The sequence below is a fragment of the Rhipicephalus microplus genome, chromosome 9 (genome assembly GCF_043290135.1).
Source record: "Rhipicephalus microplus isolate Deutch F79 chromosome 9, USDA_Rmic, whole genome shotgun sequence".
NCBI lineage: Eukaryota > Metazoa > Arthropoda > Arachnida > Ixodida > Ixodidae > Rhipicephalus > Rhipicephalus microplus.
In genome coordinates this window covers 74,480,685-74,498,197 of record NC_134708.1, presented here as the reverse complement: position 1 = coordinate 74,498,197, position 17,513 = coordinate 74,480,685, and the positions used below count along the sequence as shown (strand labels likewise).

Sequence of the window (17,513 nt, the reverse complement as noted above, 5' to 3'; positions counted from 1 at the left end):
CGTTTGACGAGTCCACCCCGCGTTGCCGGGCTCTCGAACGCCGCTTTCCGGCAATCTTCCATCCGGCGTCTTCGGTAATTTCGTCGGTAGAAATGTCTTCCCCAGTCACTTGCTCATGCATTCCTGAGTCACGTTCGTTGGCTTGTGCCGTTGCATTGAAAAGAGTCCGCACAAGTTACACCGCGTCCATCGGTTATATTCTGCTCTTGCGCCAACTAGGCCTAGCGTTAGGCGTTCACGCTTGGGCCCAGCGTGGCTGCGGCTCGGTCGTAACACACAGTTCAATAACTCCTCGAAATGTGATGGCCCACCTCACAATCGGGTATCCGTCGATTTCTCTCGACTTCGCAGATCTGTTAGTGAAAGAGTTTCGGTAACACTGTTGAAATCGCTGCGAGATCATTTGTAGAAATCGGAGCCGACGAAGCACGTCCGCTCCTTTCGGCGATCGCAGTACCCTCCCGAAGACGGTAGTGCAGCTACAAATTTATTTTCTGGGGTGGGGTGTCCTGCGTGCGCTTTACATTCATCGATGTATAGGTTATGGTAACAATAGTTATTTTATTCAAATCTACGAGGTTGCCTTTTATCTTATTTGTTTTGGTTAACAGTCTTTCGATACCTTTTTTTGCTGTTCAGAGATGTTTCATTTATTTTTTCACATGTTGCTGCTTTGCCGCTTTCATTATGTTATGAACTTCTGCATCGTTCTGGTTAGGAGCTCTTTTATTGTGATGGTGCTAACCTTTTGCTTCCAAAGTCAAAGTCAAAGCCGTTTATTATTCTTACGCAAAAACGTTGATACAGAAAAATATACAGATGAGGGTCCCATAGCCGAAGACTGCAGCGGGACCCTCGGACCCTCGCTTCGTGATATACTTTCATTTATGGTTTTTAAATACAGATGTTTTTATGGTTTTGTGGCCTTTTATTTTTTGTTGAACCATATGCGCGCTATTCACGCTCTGTAGGCGCTGTTGTGCAGAAATCTCTCGCACCTGGCTTCGACTAGAGACCACGGCGAGGTGAGCCTCGACAACAATGGTTGGCCATAGTACGACCCTAAGTAATGTAAGGAATGAGATGGACAGGAGACAGCATCCTTGCTGCGGGGCGACTGTTCTTTACATAACGTCCTTCTCCTCTTTCCATAGTCACATATGCGCCCGTGATCAAGTCATCCTTACATGAAAGTGATTTGCCCATAATAGCCGCAAAAATGCCCAAACATACTTGCAAGAACAATAAAAGGAACGAGCTGCTTACATAAGATTAATGTAACTTCTTGATGTCTATTAGATGTTACCTCTCTCACTGAGAGACAAGATCGGTCAAAGGTAATATATATATTCCTCGCTTATCGAACAATTCACAGCTTTCAAGCTGGTAGACCGCCACGTGAATCACCGGGTCGGCGTTACAAGGCGTGCTGAGAGGCAGGGGTAATCAGAATTAGAGGAATATAATAGTTCTTTTGATTATATCTGCTGATTTAGTACTCATTTTGGTCCCAGAAAGTACAAATAGGAGAATACCCGCCATGAACATGTTGAATATGAATATTAAATGTCATTATAGCACTTCCCTGAACGAGCGAAAATTGAATAAAAGATATAACGAAGCTAAGATAAGTGAAGAGAAAAGAAATTTGGACTGCAGATGGAAGTATATCGCGTGCTAACAAAGAAGTAAAAAATGATTTCAGAAAAGAATATTTATAATATTACAATTTTGAGGCAGATGATGTGACTGGGTTTTTATGAATACGTTTAAAATATCCAAAATTTGTTTATGGTCTACCTTATCTTGAAACATCCCTATATGTAAGAGATACCATTTATTTCACTTGTTCAAATTCAGGATGAGACAAAGTTCTATTTTTATAGGAAAATATGTTATTCCATGGTCATCGCGTAAGAATATTGTCGATTTTCAAATGTATTCGGTAATATTGTTTATGCATCGAGTGTGGAAGCACTGAAGAAACAATACAGGCAGTCTGATTCGCTGAAATATTTATTTAAATTCTTTTCTTTCTTGAACGAGCAGCAGAATAAGAAATGCTTCATTTTCAGTTGCTGAAGCTCTAGTGATCAGTCTCTGTGTATCACGGTGTAGCGTTTTGCACAATTTTTACGTTTGCCATGGTTGATCAGGATGGACCATCAATCTCAAGACAAATGCGCAAGTTAAGAACGATGGGAAGAATTCTATAGCACACCACTGTGAAAATTTACACAAAGTGCTGATATGGTTTGTTATAGTTTTAACGAAGAGGTGGAGCGGCTGTACAAGAATAATTAAGGGTGCGCAGGCAATGTCATCAGATAATAAAGAATTTTCAAAGGAGCTAGAATTCGTGAGTGATAAAATTTTAAAGTAAAAACAGTTTTTGCTGGTGTTTCTGAGTGCCGTTCAGCATGCAATCATTTCGGTTGTTGTTGTAAGCAGATCGTGAGAAGTGAGAAAGTGACGATACAAATCGCTAACAGCTATAGAGCGATCCATAGAAATGTGGTGACCTCCGAAGAGCACGTTTGCGTACGTTAGTGCGCCAGCAATTCTCTCGTACCCGAAGAGTTCAAGTGAGCTGTTGTTTTCTCGGTGCCAAAACGCACGTTCCGCTTTGTGGAACATCGCGGCTCCACGCCACTTCAGTTCTCTGAAACACCTTTCCATATTCATTTCTGGGAAAACGGCATCAAACTGGCCCGTGTAAAAGAGAACACGCGTCCTATTAAAAACGTACTCTACTAAATTCCGGTGGTCCTTAAACAAATCGTTTAGAGCTAGAGCCATCACCACAGAATACCTCGTGCCATCGAGTACCCTAGAAGAGTCTACGTGTATTATTTTCTTGAAATCATCACTGTTCGCATACTTGTAATACGCAGCTACCTCTTCGTTCTTTTCGGTCCTTGCAATACTACTTTGGTGTTTAAACCCAGTAAGTCTTTGAAATAATGTTTCATTTTTTGCAGTGTCTAAATTCATGACAGTGCGGCTGAGCAGAACAGCAGCCGCGGTATAGTTTTGTTGGTGTTTAAGTTCCTTAATCATCTGAAACCGGTCAGCAAAAGTCTTTCGGCCGTTATGGTCGAGTAGTCCCGAAGAAAAAAGATAATCGCTGGAGTCGATCAAGTCGAGAACAGGAAACAGGAATCCGACGCCAAGCATCACTCCTCTTAATTTTAGGGGGACCAAGGTAATATTCTTCAAAATTTCGCTCGCCAACGCCACTGTGAACCTTGCTGTAAGGCAGAAATATAAAAATTGCATTAGTCACCAAAATAAGGCCCGTCATAAAATAAGCTTTTGAATAAGCAAATAAACTCTGTATTATTAGCAGTTGAAACCACGTGCAATTCTTACTGGTTCCTGGAATTCTTGGCATTCATTTGGCTGTGCAGAGTTCATGTTTTTTATTGCGCATATTTTGCTTTAAATACCTGGTTCTTTAAATAATAACACGTATCTGGCAATCTGTTTGATTGGTTCTGCGTAAATATCGCAATATCGGAGGGACATGAAATTTTATAATAGCTTTTTTCTAATTTTATGCTAAAAGCAGCAAAAAATTGTGCGTGAACCTAGTATGTAGGGCTGCTGTAGAAATATAATATTGGAGCACAACCTTTTTGTTTCTTTATCTTACTCAGGTATTTCAGCAATACTATTTATTAAAATTGCTTTTATGCAAATATTTTTGCGCAAAAGGTCTGATAACGAAGCTTTTTACACATGCCTGAGCCAACGCAGGAAACATTGTCCTGTTTAGGCGTATTACCGCAAGATGTATTAGATTCAAATTAATGCAAGGAACTTGTTGACCTACAAAATAGTAGAACTTGTTAGATTATTGTAGCCACAGGAGCAAAACACCTTTTTCATACGTAGTGCCAGCAACACATCGAATCAGAGCGTCAAGTCAGTGTCCAGTTTAATAAAGAGACGACTACATTTGTAAGAGGTTGCTGCCTGTGTGTGGTGCTGCCTGTGTGTGGTGTCTTTTGATAGAGTATAAATTGCCTATGACGTTTAAGCAAACCTTGTATTGTGTACGTATCAGGATTTTGAGTCGTGATGATATTAAAACTGGTCAGTCGCTTCTTTGAAAAAACTGGCATGCAGCGCAAAAAAAAAAAAATGGATACACTACCTCCGTATGACTCTCCAGCGATGTAAAAGTCTGTTCTGACGTACTCCGGAAATATTCTAAGAAATCGCCGCAGAAACCGTATGATGTGAGTGGACGCATCGTCGAGCGTTGTCGTATAATTTATGCCGTTGTTGAAGCTGTATCCCGAACCACTCGGCTGATCTAAATAAATTAGATTCATATACTCTGCGATTGTATGGTTCCTGTAAAAAAGTTTCCCGTTAGCATGTATGCCGAGGGGTCCATTCTCAAGAAACTGTCCAAAGAGAGAAGATTTCCCAGGACCACCTTGGAGCCACAAAAGGAGGGGCTTTTTATCGGCATCACCCTGCGTGGAGTAAATGTACGTTTTAGTCTGTGAAGTAAGCATGCGAACAAAAATAACAAAGAAAGCAAAATTTGCTGGAAAAATATTCTGTGTGTGTCTTTAGTAATGGCCTAATTATGTGTAATGCACTGGAACGATCGTAAAATTGAGAGATGTGGACGCTTTTTCATATTGCAGCAATAGGTGTTTAAAAAAAAAATTTCTTGGGTCTCCGCTGCGCGCAGTCAGAGAAGTGTACTGATACTGTTCCACCAGACATTGCTTGTGCCGTGGTGAATTTATTTGTCTCGAAGGCGTAGATATACAGATATACGTGATAGGTTGTAAGGCAAGATGACCGTGGCCGTATCTCGATTGTTAGACAATTCGACGCGTTATTTGAAGGTTATAGGTACGCTTCCCACCGGTGCCAGGTTGTCTTTTTCTTCACTTTAATTTTTGACTGTTATATCTTATATATCAATTATTACAAATAACGTCCTCTATATGTTTACATTGGTTTGATAGTCTGCTTTTGTATTCTGCAAAGTTCTTGCTACTGGCGTAAAGATGGTCTTGTGGTTGTATTAACTGCGACGCAAATCTGCCTTTGTCACTTTAAATTTTCACACATTCCCACTTTTATAAGTTCACCGAAAGTGCAAACACACTGGGTACTTGCGTGTAACAGTTCGTTTGCATAATTCTGTTCGCTACGCAGTATTCTGTTAGACACCGTCGATTTGGGAACCATGAAAACCTAATGAAGCCCTGACGAGGCTTCCGTAAATAAACGTAACAGTCATTGCTACAATGGCAGATACACTGTTCTTGCAGTAGTGGTAGACCTGCGTCATAAAGTACACGCAGCATAGAACTGTATAAAAGGTATGCATTTGAGTAACCATCTTACCCCTAACTTTGCACGCAACACAGAATATATTTGTCACTGACCGGTTTTTACGTGTACGTATTCACGGACTCATGTAACCAAGTTTCTTTAAAACCTTCAATGAAACACATGATAGACCTTTGAGTTCTGTAGAATGCGATGTGAGGCGGGCGTGGCCCTTTAGACAAATTCAAATTCAAATTCTAAATTCAAATTACTTTATTTCTCAGAAAAGATACAGCTTGAAGAGAGGTTCACTGGCTAAAAGCTGTTTATGGACAGCTTGACGAGGCCAGTGAACCCTATAAAAGGCAGTTGGGAGGATGACAAAGACGTGTGTAACAATAAAGACCATAACTTAACATTACAATACCAAATATGGTGTAAGAAAAACGTTTATATATATTACTACGAGACATCCTGATACCAGCATAGCACAGAAGATTACATGAACGCGAGCAACAAAAAAACCACAAAAAACAAAAGAAAAATTCTGCAATCATAACACCATTACTGCCAAAAATAAAGTAATAAAAACAAAAACTATTGACCAAACACCAGGGAAGTTATATAAAAATTTGCTCATTCTGTATGTCCTGCACCATACAATGTATGTATATCACATGTCAGACAAAAAATTATACAGGCACTACGTTTGCTATATGTTTTTATTCTATATGTTTTAATCAGACAGTGCAAGAAGCATGTAAGAGGTGCGTAAAGACACGGTAAAAAATTGTGCTTATCCTGTAGACAATGTAATTCATGGTCGCTTTTATTTTGTGGTTAGTTTTGTGGGAATGGCCGAGTATATTTCTGATTTACCATGAACTCCTGTCACCAGTATGCTGCAAAGCGCATTAAAGAATTGTAGAAAAAGCAGTTGTGATAGTCATAGAATAGCAGACGCTTCAGCTAGTTGCTGCGTATTTATGTTATAATACTGGGCATGTAAACACGGACACAAAAGAGAGGTCATGACACTACAAACACAGCTATCTACAGTTGTTACTAGTCGGTGTTTGTGGTGTCTTGATATCAGTGACTTCGCTTGCACGCCCAATCATTTAACTTCAGAGAATCTCCACCGCTGGGCGAAAAGTTCACAAATTCTTCAATTTGTGTACTATATCTGCACATTTGTGCCGCCATCAAAACGTATCTTTCGGGCATAATAAAGAGTAATAGCTTAGCGGTCGAATGGGCTGGCGGGCGCAGCATAGGGGCGATCGGAGCGCAGGACGAAACGACTGTAGCGGGGAATTAAACTCCCTTGCAGGACGAATAATAGCCGAGCGATGCTCTGATTGTTGGAGCACGGACAGCGGAGCACATTGCTGCGCCACCTGTTGAACACGGTCGAAGCTACTGTCGATCGAGCAAAGGCTTTGCCTTAGAACGCTCGGTCGCTGGTCCGCCGCACACGCTCTGCTGAGGGGATGAAATGAGCGGGCTGAGCGTGCGGTGCATGCAAGATTTGCCTTCCGCTCACTCGTGGGTCCGCTGAGCCGCTCACCTGTTACTCTTTATTTCCTTTGACAAAAAAATCACAGCATATTCACGGAGGGAATGATGATGAGTGGGGCGAAGCTTCGAAGGGTTTTATCGGCAAACCGTCCGTCCGTATGTATGTATGTATGTATGTATGTATGTATGTATGTATGTATGTATGTATGTATGTATGTATGTATGTATGTATGTATGTATGTATGTATGTATGTATGTATGTATGTATGTATGTATGTATGTATGTATGTATGTATGTATGTATGCATGTATGTATGCATGCATGTATGTATGTATGTATGTATGTATGTATGTATGTATGTATGTATGTATGTATGTATGTATGTATGTATGTGTGTATGTATGTATGCATGCATGTATGTATGTATGTATGTGTGTGTATGTATGTATGTATGCATGGATGCATGCATGCATGCATGTATGTATGTATGTATGTATGTATGTATGTATGTATGTATGTATGCATGCATGGATGCATGTATGCATGTATGTATGTATGTATGTATGTATGTATGTATGTATGTATGTATGTATGTATGTATGTATGTATGTATGTATGTATGTATGTATGTATGTATGTATGTGTGTGTGTGTGTGTGTATGTATGTATGTATGTATGTATGTATGTATGTATGTATGTATGTATGTTGTCCGTTCGTTCGTCCGTCCGTCCATCTGGGGAACACTCCAAGTACAGCCATCTCGCATCTTTTCATCATATATTCATCATATACAAGTACCGCCATCCAGCGGACATATCAGAGATTGAAACGAGAGGTGGCTACTACATACAGGAGACGCGCGATCAACGCCTTAAGGACCTTCGCCCCTAAAATTGATCCCCTGAGGAAGCGAGCGTTAATTGCCGGCAAACGGCTTTATCTAAGCACCACGGGAAATAAACGTATCACCCGCTAGTGCTCTGCTGATTCTCTTCTGACGAAACATTTCTAGTTTAAAGTGAGGATTAAACAAGTCTTGATTGCTTCGAAAGTTCGCATAGTGTTACAGCGCTTCAGAAAAATCTTCATCTAAGATTCTCGGAACTTATTCATGAACTTGTTCATGCAGCATGAACTGGTTCATGCTATACACAACGTTTTAAGAAGTGACCTTTAATATAGTTTAAAAAAGTTTACACATCAGATGCGCGTGTAATCCGTATAGCTTTCAGAAGATGTACGCGTGGTTTGATGGCAAGCGTCAATAAAGACGTGGCAGGAAAGATGCTTTTTCACTGCGAGTGCTGGCATCCGGCTTCAGAAAATATATCCGGATCATCAGTGGTGCATAAGGCTACATTCAACCAATTGTGCTAAATACACTCTAATACCGCTTGTGAAAAGAAGCTTGCCTGTGATTTGACGTGCAGAAAAAATAAAGAGGAGTTGCTGTTTTTGTCAACTTTGATGAATCCGGAGTACGCTTCGACGTCGGCGCAAGGGACAGGCAGGCAGACTCGGCTTTTATTCTTCTTTTCTGCCAAACGTGTTTTGTTTTTTATATCCGGTACCGTAAAAATCAGATCGCCGGAGTTCTCACTGAAAGAAAACGTTGTGCACTAAAGTTACTCAGCACAATTTCTCTTTTCTTTCATTCGCTTGTCAGAATGCACGGCATGGGTCCGTGCACTGTTAAGCATGAACGATAAAGCTTTCAGTAAAAGCCCTGGTTCGCTTGTCTTTTTATCAACACGTTTGCATTTGTGGTGACATAATCTTCTTTGATAGCAATAACGCAACGAAGGTGATCTCTATGTCTAACGTCATAAAATAGGCTGAGGATATCTGTTGAGTAATGCAGCACACTTACATAAATATTGTTCATTTACACTAATATTTTAACCTACAATAATGAGTCCCCTTTCACACTTTTTAAATGTTTCAAGAAAAGTATTGTTTTTATCGCTGAATGGGTCCGTTCTTTCATAATAAGTTTACTAGGCAAAAACGTTTAAATTTTGCAGGTCGTAATAGCGTTTAATCTTAAACTGTTGGCAAATCGTGACGAACGCCATATATAAATATACATTGCATGACACTTGAAAGCTTCGTGTGTCTACGGTTGTGTGAGTTTGGATTATAGACTAACAGAAAATGAATTTTTTTAAGTAAAAGCTATTAAGACAGAAATCAGATTTTCTTGTGATTTTAGAACCTCTGAACCAATTTGTTTTTTTTTAATATTACTTCAGCTTGTAAGAAAAATATCGCTGATGCCACTAACGTAATACAAACTGCCCTCGCTACTAAAACAATTAATATATGTTCTATAATGGGAATTGCTGGTGCTATATATATTGAAAAAAATAAGTACACGCATCATTGTTGTCACGTGGCTATGGATAAAACAGAACCTCTGTACGCAGAAAAATAGCACGTCGAGCCGAACCAATCACCAGAAACACGAGCTCATTGTAGATGTAGATGTAGATCTTAAACTTGTGGCTCACACCCACCATAGGGAACTGGCCAAGAATCGGGTAGCTTAACAAAAAGGAAAATATATATATATATATATATATATATATATATATATATATATATATATATATATATATATATATATATATATATATATATATATATATATATATAGAACTTGAAGGGAAGGCACGACAGGTCCGGGTATTTTCTATATTGAAATAACTTGAAGATAGCACATAAGAAAAGGATCGTATTTACTAACGTTTCGGCCGTGGCACGGCCTTCGTCAGAGTAAGTAGGTATGATACAATGAAGCCGCTTTTATAGGCTCACGTGATGAACTCTCGGTATTGCAGCTAGGACAATCAAAGTAAAAAATGGTAATCTGTCAGGACCTTGTGTTGACATGACTGACATGTGACGGGTGCATGAATATAAAAGTTTCAAATTTCATTGCGCATCGACATGTGGGGCACAGTATGGTTGGCAGGACATGTAAAAGAGCTCAGAAGTAAAGAAACCACGGTTGACTAATATACAATTTAATATACACTAAAATATTTTACTAATCTAAGAAGTCGTGTTGTTATAGTGCGAGGCAGGTGAGCTTTCCTACGTTTTCATTGATACCTGAATGAATGGTGTTAAATTTGTGAATCAAGAAGGATTCCCTCACTTCCCTATCGTGATTTGTCTTAAAACCGGACTGAATAATCGTGGCCCTAATTTTGTCGAAACCATGGCCAGGCATACTGACGTGCTTCGACAGCGGTAGGTTAGGGAGGCTTACGGCATGTGCACGGTGATTATTAAAACGAATTCTGAAACTTGTCTCTGTTTGACCTATGTACTGAGCACCGCAAGTTGAACACTCGAGAAGATAGATGACGTTGATACTATCACACGTGTAGTTCCCATTTATCTTTAAAGAAAAACTGGACGATGTACTTGAAACTGTTTTAGATGTCGTCATGTGCGCGCACACTTTGCAACGTGGTTTGTTGCAGGGATGACAGCCTTCATGATGTGAACACGTGGTTTTAGATGAGGTTAGTAAATCACGAAGGTTCCGCGATCGTCGGTAGACCACGCGTGGTTGTTCTGCAAAGATTCCTTTGAGCCGCTCGCTCTGTATTAAAATGTTAAAATGTTTCTTTAAGATATGGTTCACATTTGGAGCTGAGGCCGCATGTGTCAAAATTAGATTAGTCCGCGAACAATCCTTGGGTCTTTTGTTAGTACTCAGCAGGTCTGAACGGTCAAGCTCTTCTGCACGTTTGATGGCGTCTGTGATTATGCTGGCCGGATAGCTCTGTTTTTCGAGCGCGCTCCGAAGTTGTTCGCAGTGGCGGGAAAATTCGCTGCTATCAGAGCATATTCTTTTAAAACGGACTGCTTGGCTGTAGGGAATACTAGTTTTGTTGTGTTTCACGTGACTACTACTAAAGTGAAGATATTGCTGCCTATCCGTGGGTTTCCTGTAAAGATTAGTTATCAGCTTCCCGTTACGTAGAGTGACCATGACATCAAGGAAGCTTATGTTCAAAGGTGAATATGAGTGCGAAAAAGAAATCGCCGGATGAGCGTTGTTAAGGTCTGCTATGAAAGAAAGAAGTTGCGATTCACTATGGTGCCAGATTAGGAAAATGTCGTCGATGAACCGCTTATAGTAAAATGGCTTATATTCACAATTTGCAAGAAATTTGTTTTCAAGGAGCCCCATAAATATGTTTGCGTAGTTTGGTCCGATTCTTGTGCCCATAGATGTACCGCTAACTTGAACATAATGTGTCCCATCAAATTCGAAATTGTTAAGTTCAAGAATGAGCTTAAGCAACGTAGCTAACGTAGATGCGGAAACTAGTTTGTTGGCGTGGCAATCGTTGTACGCGCAGATAACTGCCTCGATGCCATCTGAGTGAGGGATATTAGTATACAGTGACGTGACATCTAACGTAACGAGAAACGAATTTTGAGGAACCTGTAGGTCAACAATATCTGATAGAAAGTGATTGGTATCTTTAAGGTAAGAAGAAAAGCTGGACGGAATGGTGTTGATGAGGCCATCTACATAACGGGAAAGGTTCTCAGTCACTGTTCCAATTCCAGAAATTATCGGTCTACCGGGATTATCTCTCTTATGAATTTTGGGAAGAAGGTAAAACCTGCCAGCTACTGGGCTCAACGGTATGAGGGATTTCAGAGTGCCATAGCTTATTTCTTTATCATTAAAGAGCGCAGTCAAGGTATCACGAACAATATCTTTGAACTCGTTTGTTGGGTCATGATCTTTCCGCTTGTAATATGATGCATCACTGAGCTGCCTATGGCCTTCGCTGATATATTTGCTTCTGTCCATTACAACAATGGCGCCTCCTTTATCTGCAGGTTTTATAATTATGTCATTACGACCAGCGAGGGATTCAATTGCTTGTTGCTCTCTGTCAGTAAGGTTGCGGTGCAATGGTGTACGTTCTTTATATGCCTGCATGACATCGCGTTGTACAGCTCTGATATAAAGGTCCAGACATTTGTCTCTTTGGGAGGGGGGTGTCCAATGCTATATATATATATATATATATATATATATATATATATATATATATATATATATATATATATATATATATATATATATATATATATATATATATATATATCTCTCAGGAGTACGCTTCGACGTCGCCACAAGGGACAGGCAGGCTCACTAGGCTTTTATTTTTATTTTTTGGCAAACGTGTTTTGTTTTTTATATCCGGAACCGCAAAAATCAGATCGCCAGAGTTCTCACTGAAAGACGTGTTTTATAACTATATATATATATATATATATATATATATATATATATATATATATATATATATGTATATATATGTATATATATATATATATATATATATATATATATATATATATATATATATATATATATATATATATATATATATATATATATATATATATATATATATATATATGTATATATATGTATATATATATATATATATATATATATATATATATATATATATATATATATATATATATATATGTATATGTATGTATATATATGTATATATATATATATATATATATATATATATATATGTATATATATATATATATATATATATATATGTATGTATATATATGTATATATATATATATATATATATATGCAGTATAAAAAGAGGTCGACAAACGTGCGAAAAAACACTAGTTTTACTAACGTTTCGGCAGGTGGGCCTGCCTTCGTCGGAGTGAATCCGACGAAGGCAGGCCCACCGATATATATATATATATATATATATATATATATATATATATATATATATATATATATATATATATATATATATATATATCGATATATATATATATATATATATATATATATATATATATTAGCGAAAACAATACTAACAGAGATATTGATTTTTTTGTAAATTATTTCTGACAAAAATTTGGATGAATTAGTTCCTGCTAAGTGAGCAATAAATGATTGATATCAAAGCAAATGTTTCAGTACTATATATTGGTTAACTGAGAACATTATGAAATTGAGGTTATTCAGTCAATCTCTACGACTGTACAATGAAACCTTGCACGGCCTCGCACACTTTCACGTTGCTGTGCCTCATCGTATAGTCTTTCTTTTCGTCATCTCTTTTTTTTTTTCACAATGGCACATACACGTAATGACTGTCCAATCTCGTTTCATGTCCGTGGCAATATGTATCTGTTAGTGCTTAGTTGGCAGCCTTCATTTGCAAAAAAAAATACAGAAATAAGTGCAGTGGCACAAAACGACGTCCCGATATTCTCGCATACATGGGGGAGCGCATCATTCCATGATTGTTTTTGTTTCCCATTGCTGTCAGCATCGAAGTGGCTTATGTTCATATTATTTGTTCTCACAAGGTTGCCTTTAGATTCTGAGCGATGTTAAGTGCTTTTTATAATGTTAGCCCCACGATTCAAAGACCAATCTGGTCTGAATATGGACACAATGTGACTGAAAGGAATACACTAAAGAGGAGTAACCTCCGATGAATTTCATCTCAAATATTGAAGTTACTTTGACGAAGTTGCGTATGCATACACATCATGACTTTTCACTATGACAAATTTTGATATTTAAGGTGTTTCAAATAGCTTAGCGCAAGACATGCCTGGTCGTAATAGAAGTGCCGGAATCCACTCAAGTTATCTAGGATGCCGACCATCTTGCGTACGATGCGAATGCTGCCATAAAAATTTGAAAGTACATGAGCGTCGACGAAATCTACGATGGCTAACGTATTGATAGCAAATGCGTTGGTCCACAGACCCGATTTTCACTGGTTATGCGTCATTCAATAATTGTACTGGGCGTTACTTTCTTGGCTAAGTGCTAGTGTGTTCACCAATAAAGAGTTGACTTAGTAAAAATACAATTAGTGTAACTTTATGTGCGCAAGCCAGGATATAACTATGGAAGACATAGTAATGAATGAAAATATATGATTGGCTCATTTTCGTCGTGACACCTGTAGAACAAAATGCCTTAAGGAGACTTCTTCCGCTATATGGCATTTATGTAGTGTATTTTCCCAATGCAGTTGCAAGTAACATTGTAGCTTTGTGGTAGGGCATCTGCTTGCCACGAGAACGGTCCGAGTTCAATCCTTAATAGGAGCGGAAATTTTATTATTTATTTTATTTGCTTCTTTCTCGATTTTTCGCTCACGGACTATTTTTCGCTCACAACCAACAGTGCCGACGCCGACGACGGAATTTCTGGGACACGAGTTCTTTAATGCTATCGCGTTAACATGTAACTTTGATCATCCGAGGTCACATAACTTACGCTGTCTTCACTGAGTGTACAGGCTTTAGCACATTTTCTCCACCGCAATTCGACCACCGCCAGCGAGACTGAATTCTCCATGGGTCAACAGCCAAATAGCTTACACGTTGTATCAAAGCGACGTGAAGTAAAATTATCATATGTTCACTTGGGTGCATCGTCTATCTTGACAACCACATGTACCGTGTGGCTGAAAATCGTGAAATCCTGATAGGCTGTAGCGCTTAGCACTGGCCTTGTTCACGTGTGGTAAATACGAAGCATTTCTTAGCGAACTTCAGCGACGTAGAGCGAATCTATGCACAGCTAAATTGCAGGATGGTTCACATCCATCCTAATGCTAGGTACAGATACTTCTGTTGCTGATGCGCAAATTAGATAACTTCAACGTGGCGGCAACAGCTCTGGTTTTTTTCGTCATCGGATACGGTTGCATTGCTCACGACAAAGTATCTTGAAGCGGCTGCGCCAGAGGGAGATAACGAGAAGAACATTTTACGGCGAGAAAAGCTGACAGTTCAGAAGGAATACGTGTCTGGCTTGCCAATCTGTCTGTGGGGGAAAACAACAAGGCAATGAAATGGAGAGAAAGCGGGAGTGCGAATGAACATCATAGTTTCCAGCCAACTACTTATTCACGTGAAATGATTACATGTACGCGCACACCCTGAAACTACGTCCCAATGAACAGGTCAATATATGACAGCAGGTGTGGCTAACGTATGCATCCATCTACAGAGAGTATTCCTGTATATTTTTTATTATTTTTGTTTCATAATATTTTATGATTATTTTGCTATAGTATATGCCAATAAGCCTATCTGAGTTGGAACATAGAATCAAAACGTTTTCGTTTAGACGAGATTTCGCCAAAACGAAGCTTACTTTGCAGCTGTACCGAACATGGATGAACACTGTGTTCTTCGAAGCAGCAACTGCAATAAGACAAGTTCGCTTGTCGAAACGTTCGCTTCCGCGATAAGTCGTGCCCACAAATCTTTCTTGTCTTAGGTTTTCGTTTTTCCATAAGCCTTTGCGTATTTGCTGGCTTGTGAAGTTCTGTCTTAATTCAGCCTGCCCATCGGCGTACTAATGTACACGTTTACACACACACACACACACACACACACACACACACACACACACACACACACACACACACACACACACACACACACACACACACACACACACACACACACACACACAAACTCAGTAAATTGGACGAATAGTTTTATTTGCTAGGCGCTCAATATTGAGAATACATTACATTTTCACCTACCTGTTATCCGCGCAGTGGCCCTGTTGAAGCTTGGGTTGATCATCAGTTTTAACCGTTCGGACAGAAACGAAGAAAACCAGAAAGACTAGCCAAGCTATCATGTGGTTCATGGCGAAGTTAAAGCCGAGCACGATGAATCGGGTCTGAATGCATCAGCGCGGCTTAGAACTTCATCACTAAAACCGCTATCGAAAGGTCGGGGGCTTCAGCCGAGAAAAGCAGCTGATAGTAAAACATGATGTGACAGCCAAACAACGTTGTATAGCGTGGACCCACGTATCGTTCGCAGCTCAGCGTGTTGGCAGAAGTTAAAGCTAAAACTAGTTTGTGCGACATTGTTAAGTGTCAGAAACTCTGGCAATTTACAGAGAAGTTGGAAGGCACGAGTTTTGTCGTAGTTAAGGGCATGCTATTTTGCTGCTACGTCGGAACTTGCTTTCCTAGAACGACAGCGTTTGACGGCTTCATACCAAGAGAATAGACCAACTAACTAATAAAGGATTATAGGCCACACATCAAAGAAAAAACAATTTCAATGCGGCGTGCTTTGATACGTTCAAGATTGGTGCAATTCTTCTTAATATTCAACGGACGATCCTGCAGTATCAGCCAACACTGCCGGACCAAGCACTACGTGGCCAACACAAAGCCGTGACCCCTAATTACTCAATGAGCTTACTTTTCTCTTCAACACTGCTTCGTAATGTACACAAACTGCAGCCGTCGACGGCAGTGATAATGATACTGTGGATAACTTTTGCTCACGCAGAGTGCAGAAATTTCAAGGATAAAGGCATTTGTATTTGCGTAATTTCTATCCTTAAGAGAATGCCTCCACAGGGTATCTTATTCTAAAGCACCATGGTAAGCTTAACTTAAATGTTATTGTAGGTTTAGTGAAATATGCGAGATTTAGTAATCACAGAATAACAAGAGCTGAATGGGTATAGCAAAGTTTTACATCATGAAAACGAAACTATAAGCCTTTTGTGGAATTATCTTCAAGATGAAATATTCGTAATATATCAATGGGCGGACATATAAAAGGCGATATTTAGGAACTTTGTACGCTGAATACATACACGAGAACACTGCCCAAAATCAGTTTCGGACGTTGCTCGGGAAAATTTCCAGTAGCCGAGTGCCATAATCACTGTATAGCCGAGGCAGCTATCATTATCTGAGGCGTAGAAAATAAACTCTCCTCAACCAAACTCTGATTTGAGCCTTATATCTGGAGCGATACATTGTATGTTTTGTCCCCTAAAACATTGGTTCTAAAATATTTTTGTGACCGCTGTGCAGTGCATTACGTTATTCGCACTGTAGAAGTTACAGTTTTAAACGAGTTACATTGAACGGAATTTTAAAGTTCACGTTTTGGTCATAATGACTTTTAGTAGTCTTTGTTCATTTAATTTAGCTTGAATAGCATGAGTCATTTGCTTAGGATTTGTGGCGACAAAACTAGTGGACGCAAAGGTGCTTCTTAGTAGCCAGATTTATCCTGTCAATCACCGGGGACGCTAACGGCGAGGACACTTTGAGTGATGAGTTGGCACACTTTGCATTCTGAATATTGTCGTTCCGCTCAAGAAACGTGCTGTGAACGCTGCCGTCAGATGCGTAGACAAGTTGAGTGACAAATGATTTCTGACCTGAATGGCAAGCATTAAAAGCGTAACTGTCACCCCAAGTTTCCAACAGGCGGCGAATGTCAGGATTTTTCATAAGAAGAAACACAAGCGATATTATGTTCCTGTGGGTACGTCATTGGCGTCATTGGGCGGTTGGAATAGGTCAGTTTAAGAAGACAGTATTAGAACGTCTGGCGCAAACATTTGAGAAACATCAATTGGCAAAACGTCGGTTGTTGGCGTTTTTTTTTTTTCTGTAGGTGGCCTGTTGCCTAATTGAAGTACTCCCAAACATAGATATGGATATGTGGGGTTTAACGTTCCGAAAATACCATATGATTATAAGGAGACGCCGTAGTGGAGAGCTCCCAAAATTTCGACCACATAGGGTTCTTCAACGTGCACCCAAATCAGGGCACACGGGCTTACAGCAT

At 39.4% G+C, this 17,513-nt stretch overlaps 1 protein-coding gene across 1 annotated transcript; it reads right to left on the bottom strand.

Annotated features, from left to right (window-relative positions):
- Positions 1–1,998: 1,998 nt before the first annotated feature.
- Positions 1,999–15,644, bottom strand: LOC119163222 (putative serine carboxypeptidase CPVL). Its single transcript, XM_037415178.2, has 4 exons — positions 15,443–15,644; positions 8,240–8,426; positions 4,160–4,487; positions 1,999–3,251 (listed from the first exon to the last, which is right to left on the bottom strand). The coding sequence occupies exons 1-4, from the start codon at positions 15,550–15,552 to the stop codon at positions 2,416–2,418; spliced, it is 1,461 nt and encodes a 486-aa protein (XP_037271075.2). The 5' UTR covers positions 15,553–15,644; the 3' UTR covers positions 1,999–2,415.
- Between the last annotated feature and the right edge of the window lie 1,869 nt (positions 15,645–17,513).

Coding starts and splice junctions, on each gene's coding strand:
- LOC119163222 (XM_037415178.2), bottom strand. CDS start 15,552: ATGAACCACATGATAGCTTGGCTAGTCTTTCTGGTTTTCTTCGTTTCT. Junction 8,427..15,442: donor GGCCACTGCGCGGATAACAG/GTAGGTGAAAAT, acceptor GTTTTCTTTCAG/TGAGAACTCCGGCGATCTGA. Junction 4,488..8,239: donor TTCTGCACGTCAAATCACAG/GCAAGCTTCTTT, acceptor TACTCCACGCAG/GGTGATGCCGATAAAAAGCC.